We start from the raw sequence: 26615 nt of genomic DNA on the forward strand, positions 1-26615 counted from the left end.
TAACTTTTCTAAATGACCATCTTACCCCTTAACCACAATTCCTGCACAGTTTCTGCATTTTCTGCATAGTTTCTGCACTCATTTTTGCACAATTTCTGCATTTTTTGTATTTTCTGCATTCGTTTTTGCATTTTTCTGCATAATTTCTGCAATCTTTTTTGCACAATTTCTGCACAGTTTCTGCATTTTCTGCATAGTACTCATTTTTGCACAATTTCTGCATTTTTTGGCTTCAGTTTTTGTATTTTCTGCAATTGTTTTGGCATTTTTTTGCACAGTTTCGGCATAGTTTCGGGCGTTCTGCCCACTTTTTTGCATTTTTCTGCACATTTTCAGCATTTTTCTGCATAAGTTTTGTACTACTTATGCACAATAAGCCATTGAATATCAAGGTTAAAATTGAAAATGAAAAGTTTATCCAGCTTTATCCAACTTCAAACCAAACACATGCTTTGGATTATTAATGGTATATCCCACCTTTAATCCAATGAACCAAACAAAGAACTAGTACTAAATAATCCAGGGATTATTTAGTCCCAGGATTATAATCCCAGGACTATAATCCCAGCATAACTTTGTCCGCGTACCAAACGACCACTTAGAGTTTTTGGATGCACTGTTTTTTCTCATGTCAATGATGGGAAGCTAGCCCCCAGGGCTGTTAAGTGCATGTTTCTTGTTCATGCTTCTGAGTCTAAAGGATATCGTTTGTGGTGTCCTAGCTCTAAGAAAATTATTCAGAGTCGGGATGTAATTTTTAATGAGGCTGTTATGTTATCTTCTAGGAAAGAGTCTGTTGTTTCCTCTACAGGTAATGATGATATGAAAGATGCCAGTGAGAAGGTGGAGGTAGAAGTGAGTCATGAAGCTCATGAAGTTGGCCCTGTTTCTTCTACAGTTCCTCAGGCTAGCGAGGAGGCTCCTGTTGATGAGCCAAGTACTAGTACCACACGTCCCGTCGAGCCACAGGTGGAGGATGATCATGTTATTGCTCGTGATAGACCGAGACGAGTTATAAAGAAGCCTGCTCGATATGCTGACACTGATGATGATGGGCTTATTGCTTATGCTTTTGCAGTTGCACAAGAAATTCCCGAGGGAGTTGGTCCTTCTACTTACTCTGAGGCAATTTCTTGTCCTAATTCCTCAAATTGGTTAGTGGCTATGCAAGAAGAGATGGAAAGCTTGCACAAAAATAATACATGGGAGTTATGTGAGCGCCCAAAGGTCACGTGCATTGATCGCAAAAATGGATCTACAAACTAAAAGATGGTATTCCCGGGGTTGAAAAAGCAAGATGGAAAGCTCACTTAGTGGTTCGTGGTTGCCACCAAAAGGAAGGTATTGACTTTAATGAAGTTTGGAAGGTATTGACTTTAATGAAGTTTGGAAGGTATTGACTTTAATGAAGTTTTCTGTCCTATTATTCGTCATACCTCCATTAGAGTGTTACTTGCTATTGTTGCTCTTTTTAACTTGGAGTTGGAGCAACTTGATGTTAAAACTGCGTTTCTTCATGGAGTTAGAAGAAGAAATTTATATGAAGCAACCCGAGGGTTTTATTGTTCCTGGCAAGGTGCAATTTGTTTGTCGGTTGAAAACATCTCTTTATGGCCTTAAACAAACTCCAAGACAGTTGTACAAAAGTTTTGATTCCTTCATGATTGGGCAAGACTACAAACGTAGTAAGTATGATAATTGTGTGTATTTTTGACAGTTTTCTGGTGGTTCCTTCGTTTACTTGTTGTTATATGTTGATGATATGTTGATTGCTTCTAAAGACAAGTCTTTGATCAACAAGTTAAAAGCTCAACTTAATTCTGAGTTTAAGATAAAGGATCTTGGTGCAGCTAAGAAGATTCTAGGTATGGAGATTCACAGGGATCGAAAAGCTGGGAAGCTTTACCTGTCTCAGAGGAAGTATTTTGAGAAAGTCCTCGATAGGTTTAATATGTTTGATTGTAAACCTGTTTCTACTCCGTTTGCTGCTCATTTCAAACTGTCTGCTGACTCTTGTCCTAAGTCCGAGGAGGACATTGAGAGGATGTCTACTATCCTATATGTTAGTGCTGTTGGTAGCCTTATGTATGCTATGGTTTGCACTAGACCTGATTTAGCTTTTGCGGTAAGCATGGTAAGTTGATACATGCATAATCCTGGAAAGGATAATTGGAATGCCGTGAAATGGATTCTTTGTTATGTGAAAGGGTCCGTTAATATTGGTTTGGTATTTGATAGAGCCAAGGCATCATCTTATGATGTTGTTGGGTTCGTTGATTTTGATTATGGTGGTGATCTCAATCGTAGTAGGTCTATTTCTGGTTACATTTTTGCCACTGTGCTCTGGTGCTATCTCTTGGAAAGTACAATTACAGTCTATTGCGGCCCTTTCTACTACCGAAGCTGAGTATATCGCTGCAACTGAAGGGGTTAAAGAAGCTACATGGTTGTGAGGTCTTCTTATTGATCTTAGTGTTCAACAGGGTACTACCGTTGTATTTTCTGATAGTCAGAGTGCTATTCATCTTACCAAGGCCGATTCTCATCGCTCAAAGACCAAGCATATTAGCGTTAAATACCACTTTATCAGAGATACTATTGCTGCAGGGGAGATTTTGGTAAAGAAAGTTCATACGTTAGAGAATCCCGTAGATATGTTAACCAAGCCGCTTGCTATTACTGAGTTTAAGCATTGCTTAGACTTAGTTGGTGTTCTTCATGCTTAAATTGCCCTTCGGGGATTTATGAGGTGACGAGTGTTGATGTTGATGTATTTTGGTCCAAGGTGGAGATTGTTAGAATATGTCCCAATAAAAGGGTTTCACGAAATTGTCCCATTCCAACAGGGATTCGATAATTGTCCCATTCCAACTGGGATTTGACTGGCTGTCCCATTCTAACTGGGATTTGAACATCTTCAACCCCTATTTAAAGGATATTTTTCGGCCAGAACATCAAGTGAAAGAGAACAACTATCAAGACTATCAACACTACACACAAGACTATATTCCACACTTACGTTAGAGAGAGTTTTCATTGAGAGATTGTAATCTTTCGTTTCCTTTGATCTCGTTGTGCTTCGACACCCTGTTGAGATCGTTTTGTACTCCTCACCTTATAGTTGATTTCTCTACGCTTCGCGCCCCGTGATTTTTCCCGTCTTGGGTTTTCCACGTAAATCTTATGTTCATTACTTTTATTGCTTTCTTGCATTATTGTTCTTGTGTTGGTGCATCCTAATCGGTTCCGCTGCATCACTCGCTTATTTCTTAACAAAACTTGAAGTCATATTTAATGGAACAATTTATCAAAATTAGGGGTGTGCTTGGCATGAAGGAAAACATTTTTTGGAAAATACTTTCTAATTTTCTTATGTTAAGTTGGTCATCAAACTATATTGGAAAAGACTTTCTCTAAGAAAACAAGATGAGGGAAATGACTTTTCCGGTGAAAATAGGAAAAACAAATTTCGGAAGTGACATTTCACTCCACCAATCCTTCAACACACTCATCCCAACCCAGGCCCTCCCACCATAGCCCTCATCTCCATCGTCCCCACCTCCCTGCCCCATATCTCATCCCCAAAATATTTGCCTAGATTACAATTTATATATAAATATTTTTGGGATTATATTTTTTGCTTACTTATCAAACACCAGAAAATAAACAGCAGGAAAATCACTTATTTTACAGAAAAACATTTTCAGGAAAATATTTTTGTGTACCAAACCCACCCTAGAAGTTGTGCATTTTCAAATAAAAAAGTTTAAAAATGAGAGAAAATCTTTTCTTAATGGACGTAGTGCAACATCTATAGTGAGTCATAATTTTGGAAATATAATTAACTTTGTTGTTAGGGAGGAGGATGGTGTAAAGATGTGAGAGACTGCAAGAATCGTTCACGGAGTTCCTTTGGTTCTTCAAAGCATGTGGGTCTATTCAAATTTAGAAGTCACTTCAGCAAGAATCAAAGTGCTAATCCAGGTACATCTTCGATTCAATTATCAAGATTCCCTTTATGCACACCAATTTTTTTTTTTTTTTTTTTTTTTCAAAGAGCAACGAGAATATCTGTGCTATTATTTGTTATTTCTATGATTGTTTGAGAAGCTATACATGTAAAATAAAAAGGGTCCTGATCCTACACTGTATATTCACCGCAAGAAAGAAGACATTTGCCAACAATTTTTTTTTGTTGCCATAGTATTGACTATTGTTGCAAGTGCTTTTGGCAACAATATTATTTTTGTTGTTGCATAAACTTTTCTCATCGGCTGTTATTGCAACGACGTGCTACAACTTTTTTATTGTTGCCAAAAGTATATAAGCCAACAATAAAACTAAGCTGTTGCCAAATATTGAATTTTGCCAATAATATTATTTTTGTTGCCAAAGAGTTGTTGTCATTTCTGTACTTTCTTGTAGTGATTGATTCATTTAATTTTAGTAGGTAGGATCAGCGGAGCAGGTCAATTTAATGGTTAAAATGGATATCTTTTTATTTGGAGAAAGATCATGCATATCCCCTCAAACCAAAATAATTACCCGCCCATACCCTCATTATATTCGTACCCCTAGAAAAAATCAAAAATATTTACTTGAGATGCCCCCCCAGTTATATACCAAGACGGTATTATGAATGATCATGTTCATTTATTAAAAATGACACAATTTTCTCGAAAAATACCTCTATGATACTATTGTCTTATATACAAATACCGTGATGGTATCATGAAGGATTGCTTCAGTCCTTCAATGAGACACTCCTCAGGACCATGGTACCACCATGGTATATAAATATAATGAGATGGTAGCATAGAGGACTGTTTCAGTCCTTCTCTTAGTCCTCCATGATACCATCGTGATATATAAATAGACTGCGATGATATCACGGAGGAAGGGGATTGGCCGAGGGGTATGTCGGGTAAAAATTTCTAGCCGATAGGGGTAGAAGCGAAAATAGTTTGGGAAGGGGCATGGGCAGGTAAATATTTAATATTTTAGGGGTATTATGTGATGTTTTCCCTTTTTATTTTTCAAAAGTTTGTCTTAAAAAAATATGTGTCAGCAATATCTACCGAAAATATCACCTAAATTGATGAAATGACAAAAATTGAGTGATTTTTTCGTTAGAAAACACAAAAAAATGACTATATAAGATAATTATCATTAGTTGAGTGGTCGTCTAAGAAAAACTCTTAAAAAATTAAAAGGAATCCGCTTAACAGGTATAAGTTTAATTCTCACTTTTCCCCTTCCCCGACGTAATTGGCAAGTACATTTGTGTGATGCTATCTCATAAATGAAACAAGCTTGTTTATAGTATTACCAAAGGGGTCCTTCTACTATAAGCCAAAAGAGGTATGATTTTACATTTGTGGTTACTACAATAAATGTAATTTGCAGAACTAATAGCTTTACAATGCAAAACGTGCAGATTTGTTCAATTGGAATAAAGTCATGGTTGCATATTGTGATGGAGGAGTATTCACCGGAGATGTTGAAAGAGTTGATCCTGTATGTTATTTGTAAAAGCAATTATATAGTTTTGTTTAGAGTCCGGAGATAAAATGGGTTATTTTTACAGCAAAGAGCACAAAATGAGTTGCTCTTTTTTTTTTTTTATACCACAATGGGTATTTCGTTGGTTATCCAACGAAATACCCAAAGTTTTTGTTCATGGCGCTTTTTTTTCAACCAAATATATATATATATATATATATATATATTTTTTTTTTTTTTTTTTTTTTTTTTTGCATTTCGTGATGCTATTCACGAAATAGCATTAAATTTTTTTTTTTTTTTAAATTTGATAACAGCATTAACAAAAACGAAATTTAAAAAAAAAAAAAATTTGTCCCATACGAAATAGGATAAAAAATATATAAATATTTTTTATCCTATTTCGTTGGTAGTCCAACGAAATAGGACAAAAATATTTTTTTTTTAAATTTCGTTTTTGTTAATGCTGTTATCAAATTAAAAAAAAAAAAAATTAATGATATTTCGTTAACCATTTCACGAAATGCAATAAAATTAAAAAAAATTATTATATTATCCTATTTCATTTTTGTATAAACGAAACAATTTTTTTTTTTAATTTCGTTATTTGTGTAAGCGAAATAATTTTTTTTATTTTGTTTATACAAAAATGAAATAGGAAAATATAATAATTTTTTTAAATTTGGTTGCATTTCGTGAAATGCTTAACGAAATAGCATTAATTTTTTTTTTTATTTGGCTCATAACAAAAACGAAATTAAAAAAATTAATATTTTTGTCCTATTTCGTTGGACTGCCAACGAAATAGGACAAAAATATTTAATTTTTTTAATTTCGTTTTTTGTATAAACGAAATATATATTTTTTATTTCGTTTATATAAAAACGAAATAGGAAAATATAATTTTATATAGAACCTGATATTTTTTTCGGACAATAATGTAGGCTCAATACATCAAGGATACGTAGAATTCGGATAGTCATTTTAGGGGTTGAAAAGGTGTCCGTAAGTTTTGTTTGAAAAAACTTAGTGTTTTTTCCATACTTTGACAAACGATTAGTCGTGTGTCAAACTCTAAAACGTCAACATTTTATATAGAACACGATATTTTTTTTAAATGCGTACTATAATGTAGATTTTTACATCAAGGATACGTAAACGGTCGGATCGTCGTTTTAGGGGTTGAAAAGATAGCCGAAGTAAATTTTGTTTAAGGTTTAAGTGTTTTATTTTTTAAGGTTTTGATTTAAGCGTGTTATTTTTTAATCAAGACATAACGTTATTTTGAATATAAATCTAATTCTAATTCTAAAAAATATAAGGTGAAAAACTAGTTGTAAAGTGGTCAAACTTTAGATGGTCATAACTTTGCGCTCGGACGTCCGATTTACGCATTTTTTTTTTGAACTTGCGTATTTTTTCGAGATCTATGCGGGCAAACTGCCACAAGGCGGTTTGGCCGAGCCGATTTTTAAAAAAACACCTTTTATCCCATTCAATTTCAATTTTCCCCCAAATTGGCCTGAAATTTTCAGTTTTATTTACTTATAAGATGATGATACGCAATAGATTTCAACGTAAAAATCCCAGGGTAATGTAGTTGTGAATGTCAATTTCACTTCTGCGGTTTCAATTTTTGAAAATAAAAGTTCGACTAATTTTCTCGACATATAAAGTTGACTAAAATAACCTTACGGTAAACAAAACTTACTTCGGGCACCTTTTCAACCCCTAAAATGACTATCCGAACGTCTATGTATCCTTGATGTATGGGCCTACATTATTGTACGCAAAAAAAATATCGTTCTATATAAAATATTGACGTTTCGGAGTCTTGACACACGACTAATCGTTGGTCAAAGTATGGAAAAAACACTAAGTTTTTTCAAACAAAAAAAAAAAAAATTACTAATTTTTTTTTTTTTTTCGATTATAGCCATAGCGCGGTATTTTCTATCGCAAAAAAAAAAAAAAAAAATTCTTTAGCGCGGATTTTTTGCGCTAAAGGTAGTTTTTAACTCTTTTTTTTGTTGGGGTATTTTGGTTCATTTGATTTTTATTGAGTCATTTTTTTGTTCCGGACCCTTTTTGTATGAGCCAAATACTATTTCTTTAGTAGTATCACGAAATAAAAAAAAATTATTATATTTTCCTATTTCATTTTTGTATAAACGAAATAAAAAAAAATTTATTTCGTTTATACAAAAAACGAAATAAAAAAATTAAAAAATTTGTCCTATTTCGTTGGACTACCAACGAAATAGGACAATTTTTTTTTTTTAATTTCGTTTTTTTATGAACCAAATTAAAAAAAAAAAAAATTTAATGCTATTTCGTGAATGCTGGGTATTTCGTGAAAAAAAAACTGCCATGAACAGTAAATGCTGGGTATTTCGTTGGATAACCAACGAAATACCCATTGTGGTATAAAAAAAAAAGAGCAGCCCATTTTGGGCTCTTTGCCGTAAAAATAACCCATTTTGGCTCCGGACTCGTTTTGTTTATATCTACCATATAGTTTTAATTCTTGATTTGGAAAACAGGGTTTTTAATAACTTCATTCATAATTAAGATATTAAATTATAACCAAATCAACAATTTCTCTCAAATGAACCAGTATATTATTAGTAATAATTTAATATATGACAAGGCTAGTAAATTTAAGTGGGAAAATTACCGTCCAATGATTTGAGTGATCTAGTTTACAAAATAGCCAGTAAATGTATATGTTTTGTACATTTATAATATAATATACATATACTATACATTTAATGTACAGATAATATATATAATCAGTGTATAGAGTTTGTATATTTGGCTAGCGCTGGTAAATAAGTTTGTCCGAAGGGACAAAATTGAAAGAAGCGCAAATTTAAATGGGCCACAGGATGGAGTTATCTGTATTGTTATTCATTATTAGAGGTTAAGCTTCAATTCACATTCTTACTTCTCTAGTTTTTTTTAGGCCACCAATCTTCACTTTAGAGGTGCAAGGATTTTTTCTGCAGTGATGGAAGATCTATTAGCGAAAGGATTAAAGGATGCCAAAAATGTATGTCAACTTAATTTACTTATTTTACAAAGTAAATAATATATTGCCTTAATATTGTTTTTATTCTTCCATGCGTTACACATACATACCAATAAAAGTTTATTGTACTAGGCCCTTCTTATTGGCAGTTCTTCAGGTGCATATCCAGCAATGTTATATTGTGATCCCTTCGGCAAACTATTGCCTAATACTCCTAGAGTAAAATGCTTGACTGATAGTGGTTATTTCATCGATGTGTAAGATTAATTCTTTTATGTTGTTACGTTGCAAATGTTTGAAGATGATTCAATATGTGTAAGAATTACATTACAATTTTACATTTTTTTTGGTTCTTTTTTCAGCAAGAAGAATCTTGAGAAGGCAAAAGGATTTGAACCAATCTAAAAAGCACTTGTTACTTTACATGTATAATCTCCTCCTTTCCTATCTTTTCCTCTTGCATTTTCGACTTACTCAAACAGACAATTCACAAGACTAAAAACTGGCAATTTTATGTCAATATTTGTATATGTAGGTCTGTGACATATAAATGTAGCTCAATCAATTTTGTTCTACATCAATTCCTTCTTGTGTAAATAGACCGAACTAATGGCTTTACTTATTTTTATTAAAGTTGTTGATAAAAAATTGCTTATTTGAGTTACAGGGGTCTGCCAAAGCACTACCAAAATCCTGCACTTCAATAATGAAGCCAGAGTTGGTACAAATTACTGCTTGATTGAATTTTCCTCATGTGCAGTTGTGCATTATTAGGGTGTTCCGATGTTGAAATAATTACTGAAAATCCCTATACATTTTGCAGTGTTTCTTCCCACAAAATATGCAACATGATATCAAAACACCACTTTTTACAATCATGTCAGCATTCGATAAAGTTCAGGTAGTTATATTATATGTATATCAGTTGGTATATATGTATCTCTTACACTGGCTTGTCATTAAACTATGGAAAATAGTAAAAAGAATGTCTTTGAAGTATGCAAAATTCAAAACATTTTCCCTTCATTAATAGTTTGGTTCAATTATTTCCCCGCCGGTACTTAATTGGGCAAAAATAGCCCTTATTTCACACATAGATGCCGTAATTAGTTAGTGTAAGATAAGGTATTTTTGGCCAATTAAATAATGGCAGGGGCATGGTTGGACACTTGGGCTAGACTATTAAACGAGGGCAAATGTTATGAATTTCACGTACTTTAAGAACATTTTTAACTCTTTTTCCAATTAAACTGTTATAGATAATATTCAATTATGTGTTTAATTATCTCCTAGGATACCATTCTCTGAACTAAATGTAGTGCAGGTTGGAACTACATTAGGCGATTATTACAATGTCATCAAATATAATTATTGCTCTGCTAGTCAAAAGAAAAACCTCAAAGGTTAGATGACAAAACTTTTTCCAATGTTCCAAGTTTATGTGAATGATTAAAGGATAGGAATCATGCTAGATATCGAAACTAATGTAAGACCAAAATATTCGGAGGACCCTTTTGAGAAAACAAAAAATATGTAATTGTCAACAAAGTTGTTTCTTTTATTTTTTTATCCAAAAATCTCTTCTTACTTAGAACAGGTCGTCGATTCAGTATTAGATAAAGGAGGTAAAATCTCGTTTTTACAATTTAGAATAAGTGGTTCAAATCATTTTATCAATATGAGTATCCTATATCGATAAAATATTTTTTCTTGAAACCACCTCTATATTAACATCCCCAACAGGTTGCATTTCTAATTTTCTGAGTGGTTTATTTCAGAACTTCGATTGGAGTTCTTAACTAAGTTGCCAAATGCAAGTGATCCAAAATCAAGAGGAGCTTTCATTGACTCTCAATTTCATCATACTCGACTTCAGAGTTACTGGAATCCAGAGAATGCCAGTGTGTTGAATAATGTGGTATGATATTATTTAGTGGCTTTCAACTTTAGTTGTTGTCTGAAACAAAACAGAAATATAAATTCTGCTTAAAGGTGTGTTTGGTATGAAAGGAAAATGTTTTACATTGAAAATATTTTCCTAGAAAATGTATTCTTAGATAATAAGGTGTGATTTTACTTATTTTCTAGTGTTTGTTAAGTAAGCAAAAAAATATTCTCCCCAAAATCATTTATATGTAATCTAGAAAAATACTATGGAGATGGTCAACGGGTTTGGGGTTAGGACATTAAGGGGGAGACAATAAACTTGAAATACCAGTACTTATGGACATTGTTTTTCAAAATATTTTGACCATCCAAACATGAGAAAATTAAAAAACATTTTATTTTATTTTATAGAACTTAAACTAGATGTTAGAGACAAAAATAGATAGCAAAATTATTGGAGAACAAAAATTGTTTTATTTGAACGTAAACAATAAGCCGGACCTTAAACTATCTATAACCTGCATTGTACATCCGCGAAAAACAAAATTACTTACTGTTCTATTTCACCTACTGTTCTCGAGATCTATATATCCCATCATGAAAGTTTTGAGAAGTTCCAGCATCTTGATTTTTTAATATGCTTTTCCAGTTTTGTGCTTGAAAAATTATAACTATCGGAAAAGGAAAACAATTATTTAATAAGTAGTTCATCCCAATTTATGTGACACTCTAAAGAACACCACCTTTCTATATCTGGTAAGAATTTGACTTTAAACTTCTCATTTTATGAGATAATTTATGACCACACATTTATTTATGATAACTTTATTTTAGACCCAATAGTCTTCCTTTTTTTCGTAAACTCTGTGTTCAGTCAAACATCTTTACGAAAATTGGGACGGAGGGAGCCTTAATTAAGGTTTATGTGCTGACAATGATAAAGGCATTTGGAGATTGGTACTTTGACAGGTAGTACTCTTATCTCATAGCCAAGCATGACTTGCCAATACCACGAAATAAACTCCCTGGATCATGCTGATGGGTTGCTCTAGGAGTAATTAAACACATGGAGACTGCAAAATGGCATGGAATATGTGTCTTATATTATACTCCGTGTAGATACTGAAAAAGTTGTGAATGTTATCGAGTTTTAGATTTCCACTTGCATATGTTAAGTATTCAACCTACATGTATGTTGCAGCAAACTTCTAATATACTCCTATTTAATGTGAAGTTAATGATCACTTTCATCGTCTAACAAATTGATCCGAAATTCATACTACCTCCGGTTCGAAAAGAGTGTCCACTTAGCTATTTACACACCCCTTAAGAAAATACTAATTTCTAGACAAAAATAGGTAATTTGACTGAATTACCTCTAATTAAGTATTGGGATTTGGTCACTTCACTTAATAAGGATAAATTTGAAAAAACAAGGTTAATTCTTTTTTGATTTGGTAAGTAGACATTCTTTTTAAACAAAACAAAAAAATTAAAATAACGGCTAAGTGGACACTTTTTTTTTAACCAGAGGAGTAGTTGTTAATGTTTGATTACTTCTAGCTAAGCCCACTTACACAATTGTTTAATGTTGATTCTTATAGCAAGTTTATATTTTGCATAATATAAGCGCTGAACAGTCGTCCTGCTTAAGCTTTGTATAGACATTGCATCTATAAATATTGTAAAAGATCAAATTTTGGTGAAATTTTTTGGGATGCTAGACATTTACAAGACTGGATAGATTTGGTTTAAAGTCGAGATGAGGCAGAGAACTTTATTTGACGTAATTAATTCGATTCTCAACTTGATGACCGCTATTTAAGGCATAATCAAAATTCATAATTTCTAGTATAAGTTTAGCCGCCTCAAATTCAACTTCGCACACGGGTTTGACATCAATCTTTTATTTATTTTTCTCTTTAAAAAATCATGAATTAAATCAAAAGTATTTAAGTAGAGATGAGTAAAGAAACAAACAATGTTTAACAGTAAACACATAATCAAAATTGGTTTACAAAAGAGTGAAGAAGAAAACGATGAAGGAGGAGGAGACAGAGTAGGCAGCATTTCGTTTAAAGTTTGCCAACACTTTCTACACGTTAAATATTTTGACAAAACTGACTATAGCTCGAATAGTAAGGTAGACACTGGTCACCTCATGATTTTTTTTTTTTTTTTTAATTTGGCATTATATTGAGCTACACAAATAAGAAATACTATCCAACACTGGAACCTACAATTTGATAAATTAGTACGTCTTTCTTTTGCTATAATTATGTCGTTCGAGACAAATTTGACGATGAACAATAGTTATGCCGTTTGAGTTAATATAAGATGCTGGAAATCAGGTAATGGTAGAAGGAAAATGCCATAGAATTGAATCAGAATAGCGACATCTTTTCATTTTACAATAAAGTAATGCTAGAGGGAACATGCCATGAAACTGACTCAGAATCACAACTATTTTTTTGTTTGTTTCGTTATTTTAGTTTCCTTTTAAGGATTGGAGTTATGTGTTCTTTATTCACAGAATCTAAGTCTTTTACGATTATGCTTTATGTTGTAGTTTATCTCATATATGGTCGCTGAATTTCAAAATACCGATAAAGTCAAAAAATTATATTTATATCATCAAAATCACAGAACTATGCATTAATTTTTCAAAAAGTACAATTCACCAAAGAGTTGATTATTGATAAGTGAATTGTAGCATCGTGCCATGGTTTAAAAAGATTGTAGGATTTCTCGTTCATGCTTTGCAAAGAAGGTACGATTATGGTTATATTTCGTTGCTCTGAAAAGAGGTTTTTATTTTTAATTATTTTATCTTCAGCTAAAATTTGTCATAAAATTGTTAGGAGATTGTTCTGACATTCTTCTGTACCACCAAAGTATTTGGTGGTGGGGTGGATGCGATTTCTTTCACCCCTAACAAAATGTCTCGAATACGAGTTCAAAGAGTTGATAAAAAAAGGACTTAATCAAATCAATTTCAAATTAATCAAATCAATAGATGTTGGATAACGAAGGATGAGACACAAAAAAGGACTTATTTATGTCCAAATACAAATCCCATCATGAAAATAATATATTTTTTAGAATTTCCTGATCATGCAAGTACTTTTGTCGTCTTCCTCCACCTTTTTCTTTCTTTCCTCCTTATCCTATTCACATGACTAAACAAATAGGTTGGTGATATATTTGCTTTTAATGTCATCTATAGTGTATGAAATACAAAAGAGAATGGTTAGATGGAGGATGATTCAGCAACTGGCTTTACTCCAAGTCTCCAATAGCAGCTCTGAAATAAAAATAACAAATTCAACCAAGTACTAAAAGAGGCAAGAGAGGAAGACTTGAACTTAACATATAATAACATCAACTATAATAAGAACATGATTCAGACAAAAAGGAATTCATCTAAAGTTCTGCACATGTACGTGATTGTTTCATTCTTTTAGATGTGTCTTCCTTGTTTATATCCGTTGACTGCCGTCCATCCACGTGGTCAATTTAGAGGTTAGTAATTGGTAGTGTGATGCTTTGGAATAGACTTGATAATTAAATTTTATGTTAACTAAAGTATGTTATTACAATAAGCATGGCGGGCTCACCAAGGTTAGGAGAGTCCGGGGCTTCTTGAATCTTGAAAGTTGACTTTCTTTTTCAATCAACTGGCATACCTTGAACCTAACAGACCCAAAATTCTTTCTTTACTTTATCTTCCAAAATTTCTAGTTTGTGATTGAGGGCGGCCAAATATGAGATAGGTTGCAACTATAGTCAGAACTGAATTTGGCAAATTTCCTAATATTGTGGTTCTAAACACAGGAGTTTCTTTTCTCGAGTCGGACAATAATACTGCTTGGGCCTTCCTTCTAAAATCGAAATTTTATTTTAAAAAGATTTTCAAAAAAGCACTTTTGGCGAAAGTTAGCTTTGTGTTTGGCCAATTAATTAAAAAAACACTTTTGAGCACGAATTAGTGTTTGTAAGCTTTAAAAAGTGCTTCGCTTGTATTTTTCTCAAAAGTACTTTTCAAAAAAGTGCTTTTGGCAAAAATCGTTTTTTCTAGCCACCGAAAAACGTTTCTTACTCCCCAAAAGCACTTATTTTCTCCCAAAAGCTTGGCCAAACACCTCACTTTTTTTTAAATAAGCACTTATTGAAAAAATAAGTCCTTTTAGAGGAAAAATAAGCTTGGCCAAACAGGCTACAAGCCTTATGACGGAAGGGGGACAAAGTACGGATCACTTGTCGATCTGTGATCAAAGAAAACTATAGTTACAGAATGGGATATAGATTGACAAGCACAAAAGGGTAGGCTTGGCTATTAATCTACACTCAGAATTACTATGAAAAGTTTGCCTTTACTTGTCCTTGTTATGATTACTAGGGTATCCAAAGATAACTGATAAATCGTATCAAATTAAATCGATAAATTGAGCATCGATAAAAAAACTGACTGATTGTTTAGTTTGATTTGATTTGATATTGAGAAAAAAAATTCCTCCATAATTGATTTGGTTTGGTTTGGTTTAACTAAAAAATGTCAAATCAAAATCAAACTAAATCGACACTATGTGCATATAATGTTTTAAATTTTTTTATATTTAAAAATATTTTATAGTGTCATTTGGAAGTATTTCTTAAAAGTTTTCATGATCTTTGTTTCAAACACATGTTATTTCGGGTTTGGACTTACAATTTTGAATGGTCTACTAAGTCTGTTATAGAATTATAGCTCATAGATGTCTATTATTCAATTTAAATCAAAATCAATCTATGTCCATTTCCATTACTCTTATTAACAGTATTTGTTTTATGGATTTTCATTAGCTTTACTGTTGGCGACACTATCTTTTAGCATAATGTCATAACTCTTCTCAAATTTTGTGTTTTTTCTTTTGAAAAGCACAATATATTGTTGTATTTAACTAGGACCGAAGAAATATTTGGACGCACACGTGGAAGTAACTATGAATCTTTTAAGATAGTTAAATGCTTTGTCATCTACTTAGTGATGCACATGAATGAATTAATGAGATTCTCATAGTCCCTGTCTACGTACTATATAGAGAAATCCAGGGCCGTCTCAACAAGATTAGGGGCCTAAGGCCAAGCTTCAAAGAGAGACCCTATTTTTATTAAAAGAAAAAATTGTGATATATATGTTTATTTAAAGTCTATTTTTAAAGTTTTTTTTAGATGCGAAGTCATTAATTAATATTTTATAATCGTCAAGAACAATACAAAGTTGTTAACAATTTTTCAAATCAATTTATTCTAAAAAATATTCAAGTGACAACAATATAGCTAATCAATCACGTCACTAAAAAAAATTCTTCTTCTTTTTTTTTCTTTTTTTTTTTTATAAAAATTGTTTACTCCCTCTATCTCAAGTTTTGTGACACAATTTGAATTTTAGGAGTCAAATTTTATTTTTTATATCCGAAATTCGGACATACAATCTTTAAGTTTTTTGAAATACAATTTACATATTTAGAAACTACATATAAAAATATTATAAGTCACAATAATTTTTTAAACAAATTAGCAATAAAACATGATAAAAAATGGGGCCCCAAAAATTTGGGGCCCAAGGCCATTGCCTTAGTGGCCTTGGCCTTGAGCCGGCCCTGGAGAAATCACAACCAAGGGAACGAGTTTGGCATAATCGACGGGGAAAAAAGAATTTATTGATTTGGATGAAAAACCCAACAAAATAATTAATTAATTTGGTTTGATAAATAAAAAAATCGAATCATACTAGCTAGTTATTATCGAACAATCACCAAACCATGGTAACCATCCACGGAGAATGATCTAATTTTGTGATGTCTACAAGTCTTTGCTAAAAAAAAAAAAAAAAAAAAGAACCTTTGGTGAATAATATATCACAATTCACACACAAGCTTTCTTTTTTTGAATGGCTAGGATAGACCACTTGCTCTGTGGCATCAGAACAGCTATAAACTATAGTAATAAAATTTATTTTTAGATTCTTTTGTTTGACTATAGTTTTCTGCAACTAGTAGTATGTAGGGGTGTAAATGGACAGGGGTGGTTCGAATTTTTTAAATACCAAATCAAACCAATTACGTCTGATTTTTAAATTTATAAACCAAATCAAATCAATAAAATTCGGGTTTTTCAACTTCAGTTTCTCTCGGTTATTCGGTTTTCTCAGGTTTTTCGGATTTTTTTCCAGAAAAGTCTTCATACAAAATATATAACTTTTACTTCAAATATTTCTTTAGTCTTAGTAAGATACAACTATATAATTAAGGTTTTTCTTAAAAAAATAACACAAAATGTGAAATGAGTGATGACATTGTATTAAAATATTCAACAAAAAAGATAATAAAATCGGTTAAAATAAATATTGCTGATTAATAAGCCATAAAGAAAATGACCATAATCTAAAAATACTAAGTCATGCTAAAATAAGTGCGGCTAATAAGTATTAATTACATGACAAAGAAAAAAAATTAAGTTATGTATTTTCACTCTCTAAATCAATTATGCTAAACTAAAGAATATATATCCAACATTATTGTCATTCCTAGTGTTAGAGTTGAATTTCTTTTGTTAGCATTAGTGTTGAGTTGGTTTTGGTTAAACTTTATTTGAGTTATTAACATTCATGGGATATAAAATTTATTGACATTCAAAATTCTAAGTTCAAGCTTGAAATAATATAATAAAAGGCAAAAAAACTATAAAAAAAATTTAAGAAATATTTATAAAATACATTACAAATCAATATTTTTATTTATAAAATATTTAAAAAATTGAATACATGTAATGTCGGGTTGGTTTGGTTCGGTTTGGCTTTTTTTCTTAGCTAAAACCAAACCAAACCAATTATGGTCGGATTTTTTTTTCAACACCAAACCACTAATCGAATTTTTTTTCTCGATTTGACTCGATTTATCGGTTGATTTGACTCGGTTTATCGGTTTTCTTTGTACATCCCTAGTAGTATGTATTATTCCCTCGGACTAGCGCACGTCCTAAAACGAGGATTAGGTAAAGAAATTGATAATTAATCCTAGGATTAGATATAGTGGTATCTTGGATCCATGCCGAATACCACTAGGTTATATTTCATATGTGTCCTGCAAACTATGTATTTTTAGCTTCTTCTGTTTTTTCTAAGCTCAAAAACATAAACTTAACAAACTTTAAATCTGAATATAAAGATGAGACTGCAAGTACTTTATGTCTCACAATTCACATTTATTTCACCTACTAGCAGGGCTATATGTTGCAAACTAGATCTTTACTCTGTAGGTCTACTCAATTATATCAAAACAGTTAGATATCTAGAGCCTAAACAGTTAGATATCTAGAGCCTGTTTGGATGGGCTTATGGCTTTTGATTTATAAGCCAAAAGTCATAATTTAGGATTCTAGCTTATGTCTTTTGACTTATGTTTACTATTTTGGCTTAAAAACATGTGATTGAAAACACTTTTTTTATTTTACTTAAACACTATAAAAGTGCTTAAAAATCATTTCGACTTAAAAGCACCTAAAATAAGCGAATCCAAACAGGCTCCTAATGGTGCATAGAGTTTAACGCAGTATAAATTTATACTATTAAGTTATCTAAAAGATAATTATAGAAGTCATTAACCATAGGATAAACACTTACCTGAAAAATAAGGCAGACAATATGCTATAGCAAGTTAACTTACACTAGCTAATAGTGTAAAAACTATACATGAATCTTCGTTAGGTGTACAGATAGGGTAAAGATCTTTTTATACTTTTAGTAAATATTAACTTGCGATAGAAGGTTAGTTACCGTTTTTACGAGATTATCAACAGAGAAATTTACATATATATATATACCTAACAAGTAACTTGATTGAAAATATTTTTTATACTGCCAATCAGGGGTGGAACCAGGTAGAGGCAAATGAGTTCATCCGCACCCCCTTTGATAGAGAATTACACTGTATATACAAGTTACTTCTGAATCCCCTTGGCTTTTTGGTGTGTTTATTCTTCATATTTTAAACTCCCTTAGTGAAAATCCCGACTCTGCCACTGCTGTCAGTAACTTAAACTCAAAAACAGAATATATTGTCGATATGAATAGGAATGAGAACTCTATAAATTAAGACAAAGGTCCCCTCTTCATTTGAAAACCAACACGCTACAAAAATAGAAAGCCTTGTCAAAATGCCACTCTCTCCATCTGTACTCAAAGCTCTAATAACAACTCCTGCCATCTCTCCAATGGCTAAATCAACTCCAAAGCTCACAAAAACTGCACTTGGTTGGGCTGCTCACGACTCCTCTGGCAAGTTGACACCATTTATCTTCAAGAGAAGGTTTGTAATATATCTTAATTAGTACATTATTACCATTAATTACTTCAACAGTGTTGTTTTCCTAGTTTTTGGAAATTCTAACAATTGTTTCGAGTTGTAGAGAAAATGGAGTTGATGATGTGACCATCAAGATATTGTATTGTGGGATGTGTCGTACAGATGTGCACTTTGCCAAGAATGATTGGGGCAACACAGCCTATCCTATTGTTCCCGGGTAACTTATTGCACAATAATCATTTCACTATATATATATATATATATATATATATATATATATATATATATATATATATATATATATATATATATATATACACAATAATCATTTCACTATATATATATATATATATATATATATATATGTTAGTATATTTCCAATAACTCATGCAAATGACCCCCAACCCTAACCCACCCCAACAACACATACTTATTTTAGAAGTAAAATTTTGTATGATTTGAGACAAAGAGGATAATATGGCTAGGAGATAGATTCATAATCGATTGGGCTGTTGGACCCTGGATCCACCTAGCCTGTATAATAAAATCTGAAAATATTATTGACTCGTTCACTTGAAGTAATTTGTCAAAGTATCAAGTCCTTTATGATTGAATTGAACTAGACTAGAAATCGCGGATGAGTCATCCCGAGGTCTACTCACAAGTTATTCAATTTATTTTTCTTCTGAAAATCTGGTTATACTTCATATTGATCTATAGTTGAGCACTTAGCTGAAAATTTTCCCTGCTTAATTATTTGCCCATTTGTATGGCCTATTTTAGTAATATACATTGGCTGTACAAAATTTATCTGCGGTAGCAGATTAGTTACCACCTTTATCAGGCTACCAAGTGATGTTTAGCATAGAAATCTTACCTATAATTAAATCTTATAAGTGACATATTTTTGACAATATTATTGTATCATCAGTACATAGAACTTAAACTTTGATTTGTAATATAATTTTAGGTATGAAATAACTGGAATTGTAATTAAGGTGGGAAGCAATGTCTCAAACCTCAAGATAGGGGAGAGAGTAGGAGTTGGATATGTAGCAGCATCATGTTTGGAATGTGAACTTTGCAAGAGCTTCCAGGAGAACTACTGTGACCATATGAGACCTGTCTATAATAGCATTCATTGGGATGGCAGTCCTACCTATGGTGGTTACTCCACAATGTTGGTTGCAGATCACAGGTAACAAGAAATCAACATCTCTTAATGTGCACAACTTGGACAAAATGAAGTATGACGTCCAATTATGCTTTAGATCTTCACTTTTTTACCATTTTGCATATTTTCTCAACTTGATTAGTAGTAACTTTTATTAAATGTAGTGGCTAGGTAAAGAAAAAATCTTTGAACTAGAAAAAAAAAGTTGGAACTTGGAAACACCCACGAACTTGTCGCTAATTTGTGATTAAATCGCTCGTAGTTGATAGAATATTTTGATATTATGTCGCTAATCCGTCGCTAAATAGGATTAGCGACGAAAGTTCTATGTGTTTAGCTACATAATTTGTCTGTCGCTACTTCCTGTTTGTTTTTTTTTTTTTTTAGTAGTGTTGGATTTAGATCCCTAATAAGTAATAACATCAATGCATCACAATATTCAAATAACTATACAAGAGAAGTTATGCTAGCTATTTAAAAGATGTTACATATCTAGTTGCACCGGAAGGTGTGACTGGACATTTGCACAAATGGCTTTTTTTACTCATCCTCTAGTAATTTGATGAAAAAGGCCTACTAGTCAAAAAATGAGTTCATCAAATTACTTTCAAATGAAGAATTTCACCTACTAGGCTAAAAGAATAATTTAAACAGTAGCCTAAAAATTATACGGTGCAAATTTTCCTGGTGTGGCCTAGTAGTCAATATATAGGATGAAAATCACGAGAAACCAGTGTTTAACTCTCAGTAAAAATAAAAAATATTAGATCATTTCTTTTCATCTGTCTAAATTTTGGTGGGTGTTGATGAAAGGTAATAGGTATTCAGTGAAATAGATAAACTAGGCGCAAATTGGCTATCACACCATAAACAATGTTAGTATAATCTAAATACTATCTAATTGTGTTCCTTCTAATTTTCTTTTTTTTCTCTTCCTATTCTTCTCTAATTGTTTTAATTAAATGTAGATATGTAGTGCACATACCAGAGAGCTTGCCCATGGATAGAGCAGCACCACTAATGGGAGCAGGGCTGACAGTATACACTGCCATGAAACACAGCAACTTATTTGAATCAAAAGGAAAACATATGGCAGTAATAGGTTTAGGAGGTGTTGGACATATGGCTATCAAATTTGGAAAGGCTTTTGGTCATCATGTTACTGTTATTAGCACCTCTCCTTTTAAAGAAAAAGATGCAAAAGAGAAATTGGGTGCTGATGGCTTTATATTGAGCACTGACCTCAAACAAATGCTGGTTTGTAAACTCGTACCAACTCTTAAAGGGGATTAATTTTGGAAACTTACATAAATGTATTGTTGGCTTAATTATCGACAGTAGCTTAAATATACAAAACCTATATACTGATATGTATATTATGCGTATAGTACATATATCATATGTATAGTATATATATATATATATATATATATATGTATAAATGTACAAAACTTACACATTTGCTGGCTATTTTTTATAACAAATTACTTGAGCTGTAATTTTATCTTGGTCATACAATTTTCAGTTTATTAAAAAAAATTATAAATTTCATTTTTATAATAGACAATAATTCAATTATTACATATTACAAAAACTAAAAACCTTTTCCGACTAATTCAATTATTATTTTTTAAAATGCTAAATTCAGTCCCATAAACACAAGTATAGTAGGACGATACCAGAAACCCAATTGCATAATAATGTTGGTGTGGAAGAACTTTAAAATATTAAAACACATTTTCCGACTAATTTACTAAAATTTAAAAGAACCCCCATGATGTGCCTCATGCTGAAAGACATGAGGTTATCATTATTGTTCTAATAAAAATAATCCTTTTTTGTGTATTTATGTTGTGATATATGGATATTTATATAAGTTGAGTTGCTGACACACATATCTATACTTATATGACTATTTTATACATGTGGCAGAATACATGTGTGTTTTTTTAGAACGGACCAATATTTTTCGACGTTTTTAAACTTTATATAAGCATAATTAAGTTTTTTCTGTCACAATAATTAATTTATTACTTTACTACTACAATAAACTATCCCTTTAGAAGGATTAAGTAGATTAAACCTACTTCAAGTCATCACATCATCAGTACTACAATAAACTATCCCTTTTAGTTTTTATAACATTTTTGTTACTTATTTGCTCTTCTTGCTTTTTTTTTTTTTCTTCTTTTTGGTGATTGGCAGAGGAACAGAAGAAGTCTAGATTTTGTTATAGACACAGTATCAGCAAAGCATTCTCTAGGGCCTTATTTAGAGCTGCTAAAAGTGAATGGAATTATATCAATTGTAGGAGAACCAGCTCAGCCAATTGAAGTCCCAGCTACACCTTTGATATATGGTAAACATTTCCTGCAGAAATAATTTTGACTTCTCTTAAATTTCAGCACGAATTATTCAGAAGCGGATACATAATTTAAAGTTTACGGGTTCCTACAACGACCTCAACTTAATATACTACAATAATAACTGGGTTCACAGTAAAATATCATTAGATGTTTGACAACATATACATTGATAGTGCATACGTTGTGTATATTTTGGCTATGTTGGTAAAATATCATTAGATGTTTGACAGATTTTTTTTAAGGGTTACGGTTACGGATATGTACAGTTCGGCCAAATACTTTACCAACATAGCCAAAATATACACAACGTATGCACTATCAGTATATATGTTGTGTATAGGTATGTATATTATATGTATAGTATATGCATATTTTAGTATAAATATACACAACCTATACATGTTGTACATATTTTGTAAACTAGTTGGCCGAAGTGTTTAGGACTGTAATTATCCTTTTTTAATATATATAAAGATCTGGGCAAAAATTACAGGATTTCGGTAAAACGGTACTAGATCTGCCCCTGGAATTATTAATCTATAGAAAACATGTCATATTCAAGTCGTTTTATTTTTCTTTTTTGAAAAATGTTTCAGGCAAGAAAGTTATTAGGGGTAGCATTATTGGAAGTGTGAAGGAGATACAAGAGATGATGTACTTTTGTGGAGAACACAATATCTTGTGTGACATAGAGGTTGTTTCAACTGATAAAATTAATGAAGCCTTTGATAGGCTTGCCAAGAATGATGTTAAGTTTCGATTTGTCCTCAATGTAGCTGGACACCAATCCTCAAAGCTTTAGAGAGTTTCAAGAATGGTGTTTATTGTTCAAGGCTCTTACATAGTTTCAAGTTGTTTGTGTTTTTTGGGATTTTTCAGTGCGAATTTTAATTTTGTCGGGCCTCAATGAGGATATCAGACGCTGGGTGGAAAAAAAAAAAATTGTTTGTGCTTCTTCTTGTATGTAGCTTACTGTGTCTTGATTTGAGTCACAAGCTTTATGTTCTATTGAAGATTTTCGACCATCATTAAATCAAAATAATGGATCTATTAATCAGCTCTTAAATTCCTCATGGCAAGAAACTGAGATGGTTTTTTAACTCGCTATAGAGTTTAAGATGTTAATATTAGTTCGTGTAATATATTAAGATTGGGCTCCTCTCCATTTCCCTTCTCTCCATTTTCCCCAGGTTCTACCTTAGATTAGGGACACGTGCATGGGTTAGAATTAATGGCTAAGATTTAATTGGCTAAAATAAGGCTCTAACCATGATTTACATAGTTAATAACTTATCCATAAATATATTAAAATATTCTGTCTCTTCCTAGCTATTTTAATTTTCCTACACAGTAAAATATTTTTGCTTATTATCAGTTTACTCATTCTTTTCTCCCTCTTTGCGCCAAAACAATTTTTGGTGTAAATTTTTTTGCAACACTCGAAAATCATGGCTGCAGATATCTTTCAGATTTTGAAATAGGATTTTTCAACCCTGCTATGTGGATAAAGAAAAATGAAAGGAATCTATACCCTCTTTCAGAAATATACTATTACCAATTGAATAATGGGGTCTATATTTTGTGAATTAATAAGCATCATAATTGAGAAAGATGAAAAATATCACCAATTGAATAATGGGTTTGCGTAGGAAAACAAAAATAAGTGGGAGAAATCATCGGGGTAAAAGAGCAAAAATATTTTCCTGTGTAGGAAAATTAAAATAGGAGGAGAGAGAAAATATTTTAATATATTGATGGATAAGTTATTAATTATGTAAATTATGGTTAGGGCCTTATTTTAGTCAATTAAATCTTAGCCATTAATTCTAACCCATGTCATGTGTCCCTAATCTAAAGTAGAACTTGGGGAAAATGGAGAGAAGGGAAATGGAGAGGAGCTCAATCCAAAGTAATGAATGAAAATTTAATTTGATAGTAAAAAAATATCACTAAGTTGTCTAAATTTGAGTTGAGTTGTATTTTTTTTTTTTTTTTTAAAAAACGTTCTAAAAAATTATATAAATTAGGATGGATGAAGAATTTTATAACTTGCACTCTTTTTCCCCAAGCCCTTCCTCCAAACAAAACAAAGAAAAGAAATTCTTAAACCCTAACACGGTACGTAACATAAGATACCTAAAAGATAACTTCTCATACACAAAGTTTCTTTTTCTCTTGCCCTAAAAACCTTGCATCCTCTTCCTTCCAAACCTATGGCGAATTGGGCAGAGTTGCCGCAAGATCTCCTTTCTTTGATTGCAAATCGTGTTAAAGCAATAGAAGATTCATTGCTTTTGGTTCTGTTTGTACCTCTTGGCAAACTGCTGCTACAAAGAAAAATTCCGATGTGCTTTCTCCCCAAGTTCCATTGCTTATGCTGGCGGATAAAGATGATGATTTTCGAGAATTTTACTCTCTTTCCAAGAAGAAAGTTTCGCGCATGTTTCTCCCGGAAGCTAAAGGGCGAGAGTGTTTTCCATCAAAGGGATGGCTCTGCACCTTGACATCTACCGGTGAGATGAACTTGTTGCATCCTTTCTCTGGCATCAGTATAAAGCTTCCCTATCTTGGTCCTCGAGGATAGAGCTGGAACTACATGGAGAAAGCTGTCTTATCTGCTAGTCCTTCTCTTACATCAGATTATGTATTGGTGATTAACTATTATGGACATTCTAATCATTTGGCTTTTTGGCGACCTCGAAACTTCAACTGGTCTCATATCGACATTAACAATAAAGGTGGAGTCGCGGGTATTAATTATTATAAGGGCCAATTCTATTGTGTGACATGGTGTGGCGAAGTATGGGTTTTTGACGTTTCTCCTAGTATTCCCGAACCACCGATTGTAAAGGCACGCTTGCTTGTTTGGCTGAAAGATGATATATTTTATCCACTGACATTTTCAGTTCAGTTCTACCTAGTCGAGCTATCCGGTGCACTATTACTTGTTACCCGATTTTCTAACCGATTTCCTTAAGGCAAAGATTGGTTAGAAACCTTTGAATTTAAAGTCTTTGAGTTAGATGTAAACAATTGCAAATTGACAAAGATTAGCACCTTGGGAGATTCAACCATTTTTGTGGGCCTTAGTGACGCAATTTCCATTGACTCATCTCTATTTACAAGAGTCAAGCCTAATCATATATATTTTACTGATAATTGCATTAAAGACTCTAAAGAGGATGATCGAAGAGATATCGGTGCTTACAATCTTGACGATGGAAAAATTGAATCTTTTTATCCCGGTTTGTCACTGAGTCATATTTCCCCGCCAAATTTTGTCACACTATCTTTCTACTAAAGTGATTGCAGTCATGAGTTAATTTCTTTTTCAGATGGTGTCTCTTTTCAGTTTGGTGATCTGTTTCTCAAATTATCAGTTTGATATTTTTTTTTAATCAATCTCCTCCATCTCTGAGAGGATGGAAGCATTTTATAGATAAAAAGGAGAATATACATAACAATGGAGTACTAACTCCCTGTGCCTACTAAGAATGGAACACACTCCATTCTATGAGACTAGTAGGCTTTCAAGTATACTCACAAAAAGAAGATTACACTGGAAGGAGACAAATCCTTTCCAGTCAAGTCCTTACATAACCTATGAAGGTACATCAAAATTGTACATTCTATACATATTCTCGTCTAGAGAGAAGGAGTTTTTGTGAACTTTCTTCCCGAAAGAAGGCATCTGTAATTTGTCCATGTTGAATTCTCCTTTAGCTTCCTTAGGAAAAAGATGAAAGTTATTCATGTGAACAGGTTCAGAGCATTTCAAACCCCAGTTGGCCAAAATATCATCTACTTTATTGCCTTGTCTAAAACAGTGTTTGATGCTCCAGTTGTCAAAATTTTCCATCTTCTTTTGGATATCTTGAGTGATGTTCTTTAAACTCTAAGGAGGTTCAATGTTTTCCAGAATCCATTCAGTGAGCATCTTCCATCTCTAAATTTTTAATGCCTGTACTGATGCACCACTCAACCCCAGTTCTAAGTGCCACTGCTTGCCCATATTATTTGTCATGATTCCTAAAGGTTTTGCATACGCATTCACAAAAGACCGTAATGATTCCTCGTCCACCACTAATACCAGGATTGCCTTTGGTACAACCATCTGAGTTGAGCTTGAAGAAACCATTGATAGGTGTTTTCCACTTGACTATCACAAAAGCGATATGAGTCTCGGCATGATCAAGCATATTTAGGAAAATCTTCCAATCAAGGAAAGGATGAATATTGTTGAATTTTTTATGAGTGATCATGATCAGCCGTTGTTAAATGTGGTGAATGATATTTCTCAATTGCATTTG

At 32.4% G+C, this 26615-nt stretch overlaps 1 protein-coding gene and 1 pseudogene across 1 annotated transcript; both read left to right on the top strand.

The window, feature by feature from the left end:
• Positions 1-2146: 2146 nt before the first annotated feature.
• Positions 2147-11459, top strand: LOC132065822 (pectin acetylesterase 8-like; annotated as a pseudogene).
• Positions 11460-18612: 7153 nt separating this feature from the next.
• LOC132030358 (probable cinnamyl alcohol dehydrogenase 6) lies at positions 18613-23353 on the top strand. Its single transcript, XM_059419962.1, has 6 exons — positions 18613-18768; positions 18869-18982; positions 19736-19963; positions 20908-21196; positions 22145-22298; positions 22902-23353. Exons 1-6 carry the CDS (start codon positions 18617-18619, stop codon positions 23105-23107), a joined length of 1143 nt encoding a protein of 380 aa, XP_059275945.1. The 5' UTR covers positions 18613-18616; the 3' UTR covers positions 23108-23353.
• The last annotated feature ends 3262 nt before the right edge of the window (positions 23354-26615 follow it).

Source organism: Lycium ferocissimum, chromosome 1 (assembly GCF_029784015.1).
Source record: "Lycium ferocissimum isolate CSIRO_LF1 chromosome 1, AGI_CSIRO_Lferr_CH_V1, whole genome shotgun sequence".
NCBI lineage: Eukaryota > Viridiplantae > Streptophyta > Magnoliopsida > Solanales > Solanaceae > Lycium > Lycium ferocissimum.